General features: G+C 42.6%; 1 protein-coding gene across 1 annotated transcript; it reads right to left on the bottom strand.

Moving 5' to 3' along the window:
* Positions 1-5,668: 5,668 nt before the first annotated feature.
* Positions 5,669-7,389, bottom strand: LOC146202299 (uncharacterized). Its single transcript, XM_084600808.1, has 3 exons — positions 7,315-7,389; positions 6,235-6,349; positions 5,669-6,096 (listed from the first exon to the last, which is right to left on the bottom strand). Exons 1-3 carry the CDS (start codon positions 7,387-7,389, stop codon positions 5,669-5,671), a joined length of 618 nt encoding a protein of 205 aa, XP_084456934.1.
* Positions 7,390-7,627: the final 238 nt, after the last annotated feature.

Raw genomic sequence — 7,627 nt, forward strand, 5'->3', positions numbered from 1 at the left:
GGAAGTTACACCTAGTCGGTTAAAGTTTCATGCGCTGGCGTGCAATAAGCTCTTGCGAAACGCAAAAGATGTCCGAGAAAGAGAACGAAACAGAAGAACAGAATAGCCGGAAGGTTAATTAGGCGATTCCCAGGCTACAGTACACGTGCAGAGGGGGATAAACAGACAATAAGGAAAGAAAGCGAAAGTTGGCTGAGGAAATCATGGTATGAAGCTAGGGCGGCGCCGCGCGCGCGTATTCCTTACTATCGAAACAGTAAAATGCAAATCAATAAAAGGAGATTATTTTCCGGCTGTATTAAAAAAAGTAATCCACACAAAATGTCATTCAACTACATCATATGATTAGGGCGTACCGTTATAAAGTGCTGCGGAGTGCTTATTTTTTTCTAAAAAATAAGCAAATGGTGAGCCCGCATGCATATTAAAAGAAAACTTCATATATGAAACACATCACATGTGGCAAGCAAACATTTGCCATGTACATGAAACATACTTTCCTTTATTAAAATAGAAGCTGTGAGTATTTTTGCTCGCTTTGCCCATCGTGAAAAGGCTGTTCAATTCATTAACAATGCAGTGAGTGCATAGTGCAAGGCAAAAAAGGCAAGTTTTAGGGCCGTTATTTAAGAAAGTCTTTGGTGATCTCTCGCTGCCTGTCGCGCGAAGTTCCTGCACAACCATCTAATCATATGACCCCTCAGGTTGTACTCACGAACTGATATCAGACAGATAATTTGAAAGCATCGCGGTGCTCTTTGAAATTCATGATTGTTTGATGGGCGCTGTTTAACACAAAGGCAAAGAGAAGAAAACACGGGACTGGTGGCTTTATTACTCTTTTTTTCTTTGTCTCCGTGTTAAAGGGCGCACACGAAACCATCATGAACAACCTACAACTCGCCCAACTTCCCCTTCTGTTCCTCTCTAAAATGCCTCGTCTCGCGCGGATCAACCGCTTGAGTTAGCGGGCCACATTGCTGCGCTTGGCAACGACGGCGCGGATCGATGGTTTCTCTATGAGCGCAAAACATTTGCAACAGGAGGGTAGCTACGACCCTCGTGCGGCTGTAAATCTGCGTCTTCATTATAAATCCTCTAAGAGATGACGCAGCTGATAAGTTCTCTTATGACATCGTTTCAGTGCTTTCTGCAAGTACAGCAAGATGTGTCAGTTTACTTTACCACCCACCAAACTCTGTACCAAACTGCGGTGAGCTAACAGCCGCCCACACTGCACGTCGAATTCACCATGTTTTTTTCACGGCCGCCTCAAGTGGCTCAAAATTCGGCGCCCAACTTTGGTTATTTACAGCAATGGCAGAACATCCTTTACGTAAATAAATGTCATTTTGACGTCATCAATAAATGTTTATGCATGACGTAGTTCCCGCCACACAACGTCAGCCAATCAGATTTCAGGAGTCGGCTCTTGACAGTGGGCAGTTCATTTCAGCCCATTCGTAATACAGGCGTAAGTGCTTCCCTTTCTATCATATATACCTCTGTTTTCCCTCCACAGTTACTTATATATATCCTCCATGCATCATGAATACCGCTGCTAAAAATCCGTTTTCGCGCTCACGTCATTTTTTACGTCACCGCAAAAAGCCATTTCGACACACCGAAATTTCGCGCCATAAATTTGAAACACGTGACTGTTCTGAGAACCAATCAGAGAAAAAAAAAAAAAATGGCGCCGAACGGCGGCCATGTGTGTCGGGAATAGGGCCCAGGAACTTGTTCAAGCAATGCATGTTTGTCTCTTTCTATCTGTCCGTGTTCAAACGCTGTTTTAAAATAATGTTCAACCAACTCTCCCAACAAGCCAATCTATTGTGTTCAAGAAGCATGCGCATAGCGAAATCTTCCCTGATTGAAAGGAACGCTGTAATCCATCTTAAATATTGAACGCATTCAGAAACTTTTTCCCCGCAATGATCGCGATACCACACCCTACTCTTCTAATCAATCTAATAACCTCCCACACTCGTATTTCTGGTTTCCAACTGCACCCTAAATAGTTAAATTTCTTATTAACAGCGTCTTCGTAGCCAATGCTCTACAGCAATCGTTAGTTTAATGTCCACAACAGGCGTCGTTTTGCGGGAAACAAAGCTCGGTTAAATGACGCCCGTTTTTAAGAAAAGTGACACCATCAAGATAACCAACTAGAGGCCAATTTGCTTGCTCTTATTTTTGAAGGAAATAATAATAAAAATAATAATCAGAAAGCGTATAAAACACTCCAGCAAATTTGACGTAATTTCTCTACGGCAGAATGTTTTTCGTTCTGGCTACTCTGCCAATTTATCATTTAGTTTTCTCACAGATCTACAGAAAAGGTAATTTACAATATGCAGTGTGCTGGCTCTGTATTCATAGATTTACCCAAAGTGTCTGACTCAACGACCCGCCGCGATAATGCAGTGGTTAGGGCGCAGGTTCAATCCCAACTGAACCCAAGGTTGCAGGTTCGATCCCGGCCACGGCAGCATTTTCGACGGAGGCGAAAACTAAGGCACTCTATATAGTACTGTACGATGTCAGTACATGCTAAAAACTCCAGTTGACAGAAATTTTTGGAGCCCTGCATTACGGCATCTCTCTTAGCTGAGTCGCTTCGGGACGTTAAACCCCGTAAATCAAACGAAACCAAATAAAACCAAGCCAAATCGTCGCACCCAATTAATCACTGTTGTCTTTATAAAAAAAAAAAAAAAGGATTTAACCAGCAGAAATTTAGGCCCAACTTTGATTTTGCTGCGCAGTCCCTTAATACATCATTATATAGGTTAATAATTTAGACATTTACTTAAAGGTAACAATTGATACACGCGCACCGGAGGGATTTATCCTATAAGACCGCTTGCATTAAAGACCTGCCTAACAGCCTCACATAAACTAACTGCAGTTTTACGCTAAAGGCAACACAACCTAAAGTTCTGACAACTACATCACAACTATAGTTACCATACTTCATACCTAAACATCGCTATTCATCTGACTTAGTGGCGTCTACCTGCCGTTGGCCTCTTTACTGCGTAGCTTCCTGAAGAACCGCTGTTTTTAGGCCTGCATTAAGGGTCTTTATTTTTTTTTTGTGAAGATGGCATTGGTGTGCCAGATGCTCTGTTTTGGGTCTCCATATTTTTTCCCCCCAGTTTTCATGTACAGCACGACTATTGCAATTAAAATGTTCTTCTTTTATGACGCAGGAAATAAGGTACCTAAATCTCACAGCCATGAATTTCATACAGAAAGCGTAAATTTTGTTGTTTTCGGACAGCATAAACTAATATCTTCTTGTAAAGTGTACGAAGTGTACCCCACTTCTCACCATATGCAGTACATCGTTTCAAATGATATGTGTTGCCTTGGCATTGCTTGCTTGTATATGAAATAAATTCAATGGTCGAGTCCTCTTTCGATGCTCTATATGGTTCTCTGTCTGCTGCTATTTTAGTCGGCTTCCGTGCTTCGGAGGCGGAAGCTTCGCGCTTAAATCATGCTTAAGTTTTTGACAGTAGCCAAGTATAGTTTCATTCGACGCAAAATACTTGCCCGTAAAGGTACCGATCCTAATTTGTCCGTGCTTCATTCTCTAAGCTGCCACCTACAGTGTAATCTGACCTTCTGCTCTTGTATAAAGTCCTTAACGGCGCTGTTAATCCCGCCTCCTTTCTTCCTTTAATTACTGTTTGACTTTTGACAGACCGACGAAAGCGCACTGGCCTTTTTATTGATACTCTGGTCCATCAGACAATCTCAGGCACCGGGACTTGTATAACACCCACTCTACCGACCTTGACATCTTCCGAAGTTTTCCTCTTCGCCTTGCGAACAGCTGAAAGACATGATGAACTAGCGATTTGTCCCAGCCTATTACCTTCTCCATCTCGCATAGTTTCCTTTTTCTCTCGTATTAGTTGTTCCTCGATAAAACTGATTAGTTGCGCACAATTTATTTGTTGTTAATACCTGTTTTGCGACACCTGACTTTCTATTATACGACTTGTAGTAATCAGCCTGACAGCACCTACTCTCCCATATATTTCCAATTATGTCGGTCCTGTACTAGATGAATGCACTTGGTCTCCGCAAACTTCCTCATATCATCCATCCACTTAACGCTCTACTGCTTCCTGCTACGCTTATCTTCCCGTGTAATCTAGTCTGTTACCCTTAGCGTCCACTGGTTATCTTGCTTTAGATTTACATAACCTGTCTATGCCCATTTTTTTTTCTTGATTTCGACTAGAATGCCAGCAGCAAGCTTTTGTTCCCTGGCCCACTCTGCACGCTTCCTGTCTCTTACAGTGGTGTTGCTTGTTGTTCTTTATCATTTTAGGTTGTACCATTGATTTGATTAATCCTACCCTGTGGTCTAGCAAACAGGCTACACGCTTGTTCAATATAACTATTCTTAACAAGCTGACAGGAAGAGATATCGTGAGTATACTAGAGTCTGGGGTTCGCGGGAAGTTATGGAGGTCCCAACTGGCCATCACTATAGGGGTTGATGAAAAACAGGAAAATAGGGTGTTTAGACAGCTCATGGTAGTACTAGGCGTTTGTTTGTGCGCAGATCTGTTACATTCGTTAATGATTAAAGTCTTGGAATTTTATTTTCTTGGTGTAAATTAAAATTTCAACATACATTCAGGCTCATTCTGAACAATTAACTTCCATAACAAAAGATTTACGGCAAAAATGAATTTCTTTTTATTTGCTGTAGTTTCTGTTTGGGCTTTGTCCTCGCCTTTATTTATTCCACCAAAACACAACGCATGACATAAAGAGAATATGTACATGTAACTTTTATTGTAAACATATAATAAATAATCGCAATCTCACATTTTGTTTGCATATTTGTCACAAGTATACGAAAAAACAATCAAAACCAGTCAGCTGGATGATGGATGTGCGATGAAACCTAGAAAAAAAAAAGAGTATCAAAATTATTTGTGCCAAATAAATTTTGAACATGAACACCTGTATCTACCACTTAAAAACCTGTATTCGAGCTGTGAAAAAAAACAACAAAAAACTGGATATTGTTCAAGCAGTACACTAAAGCTTGAAATGTCTATAGAGGTGATTCGAGCGGGGCTAAAATATTGTACTTAGATTACATTCAATGGTTTCAGAGATTTAGTAACGTCTTAGAGTAGAAACCATCTTTACGATTATTATTATTTGACTACACTATACTTGTCAAAAAACTCTGGGTAGTTGAAAGCAAGTCGTTTCAAGTCGGGCTCAATATACCATGCGGCATGATAGTAGCGCCTGTCACGTACGTCGTGCTATTTCACGAAACACTGTTGATAGAGCATGCGGCTATCGCAAGTAAACTGTACGCAATCGCTCTATCGGGAACTGCTGCGAAGTTGTAAGTGAGATAGGGCTCCAGCCTCAGGTGATGGATGGAGGTCATATAAAATGCGTCAACACTTTGCAGGACGCGACAACGAAGCCTATTGTTTGTTAAAGTTTTGTTGACAATCGGCATTTACATACCGAGCCGGGTTCAAGCGCACAAAACTTCTAATAAACAATATTTGGCACAAATGCGATCACGGATGAGATAAAAGGAAATTTTCGCGTGGCAGCCAGCAGCAAACCTACCATTTATCGCTTTGCTCGCATTAGGTGTCGCCCATAATTATCCTTTCAACAATCCAGGACCAGAGCCGACTCCTGTGTGGGCCGCGATGGGGATACCAGGGTGAATCTTCTTCACCTTGTCCTCTCTTTGCACAAGGTACGCTGGTCCGGTCAATGTCTTTACGTAGCCGAATGTACCAGGGCCTCCGATATAAGTTTCCCCTAAAGGTACACCCAAGCCACCGCCCCCTAGGCCACCACCAAATCCACCGCCAAAACCACCGCCCAAGCCTCCCAAAAATCCACTTGCGACTCCAGCTCCGTAGCCTCCTCCAAAGCCTCCTCCGAAGCCTCCTCCGTAGCCTCCTCCGTAGCCTCCTCCGTAGCCTCCTCCGTAGCCTCCTCCATAGCCTCCTCCGAAGCCTCCTCCGTAGCCTCCACCAAAGCCTCCTCCGTAGCCTCCACCAAAGCCTCCCCCGTAACCGCCTCCGTAACCTCCTCCGAAACATTTTCCGCAGCCTCCTCCGTAGCCTCCTCCGTAGCCTCCTCCATATCCGCCTCCAAACCCACCGCCATAACCTTCAAAGAATCCTAGTGACCGGCCAAACCCAGAGCCGCCATAACCGTATCCGGATCCAAGAAAATTCCCGAAGCCACCGCCATATCCAAATCCATAGCCAGGTCCAAATCCTCCACTCAACACGGCGCCAAAGTATCCGCAAAGAAAGGCGGTAAAGACCTGAAAAATCAAATGAGAATTAAAAGCGCCGTAAAGAAAACATGCGTCATCTTACCATGAAAAAGTACAGCCTTTGTCAAAAGTTTAGAGCCCAGGGGGTCTACTTCTGAGTCATACTATGTGGCTCGTAATGCATTCCCAGGTTTCCAAACTTGCCGAAGGTTTTCATCCCAGCCTCTCCAAAGGCTAGGACTTCCACGATTGTTAAAGAAGTCATAATATATGGCTTAAAAGCAAACTCTCTGGGCTCCAAACTTTTGACAAAGGTTGTACTGGAGGTTTTCACAAGTCTGCACTCTGTTATTTTTGATGCAAAAGAGGCTCGTGTAGAATAACGTGTAGTTCTCTTTGCTATAATTCCTTATTTTTAACCCTTGCGCTGTTCGAATCATTTCAGTGTCCCGTTGGCTTACGCTCACAATAGTTGTAGCTCACACTAGGCGTTTACAGCTATTTAGATTAATTTGTGCGAAATTGCTGTCGAGATGAGAGGTACATTTACAATTCGAAGAAAAAGACTCAAGATTGGAGGACGAAACGAATAATGCGAGTCAGGAAGCAGTGATATGGATTGATGCTGCACCGACGTTTTTCTTTTTTTACATAATGCACGAGAAAGGCAGAAGCAATAACTCATATCAGTGAATGTTTGCAGCGCAGTGGGATCCAGAATAGGTGTCAGCTAATAAGGTGCCTAATTTAAAAATTTGCCAGCAAAACCGTACGCTTGTGGCTGCCAGTCGTACCGCGAAAAGTCACGATAGAAAAAAAAAAAAAAGTTTTGAGAGCACTGCAGGAATCTGCATTGTAGAAATGTGAATGCATGTGCTTTGGATACTCTTTAGTAGCTACTAGAGTGCCCTGACTCAGCACTTTGGTGTGTACGATTCAGCACTTTGAGCGTAATGCCTCAGCACGTTTAAGTGCCAAACTAAGCACTTTTGAGAGTCATGACTTTGACTTACACAAGTCATGGACTCCATAGTCAGGAACATTGGATGTCCGATCTGACTGCCTAAAGTCAAGTGAGTATGCCTCATGACTAAACAATAACAACTCACATGACACGACTAAACATGGCACATTTATAGGGCCTTTTGTTCAACCTACACCATCTGTACCAGTGTAGGAAATCTCCTATACCTACAATAGATTTTTGCTGCAGTGGTGTAGTTGATGTAGATTAAAAAAAAAAAAATATCCCTTATATACCACTTGTCATTAGATACACATTCATGACTACCAGTCTCACCTTAATGTGACGTCATATCACCCGTT

Source organism: Amblyomma maculatum, chromosome 1, assembly GCF_055883805.1.
Source record: "Amblyomma maculatum isolate TAMU_Amacu chromosome 1, ASM5588380v1, whole genome shotgun sequence".
NCBI classification, from domain to species: domain Eukaryota; kingdom Metazoa; phylum Arthropoda; class Arachnida; order Ixodida; family Ixodidae; genus Amblyomma; species Amblyomma maculatum.

Excerpts from the sequence above, each read along its gene's own strand:
- LOC146202299 (XM_084600808.1), bottom strand. The coding sequence starts at position 7,389 with ATGAGGCATACTCACTTGACTTTAGGCAGTCAGATCGGACATCCAATG. Across the intron at positions 6,350-7,314 it reads CTATGGAGTCCATGACTTGT|GTCTTTACCGCCTTTCTTTG; the intron begins GTAAGTCAAAGT and ends TTGATTTTTCAG. Across the intron at positions 6,097-6,234 it reads TTTTCTTGGATCCGGATACG|GCGGTTACGGGGGAGGCTTT; the intron begins GTTATGGCGGCT and ends GAGGTTACGGAG.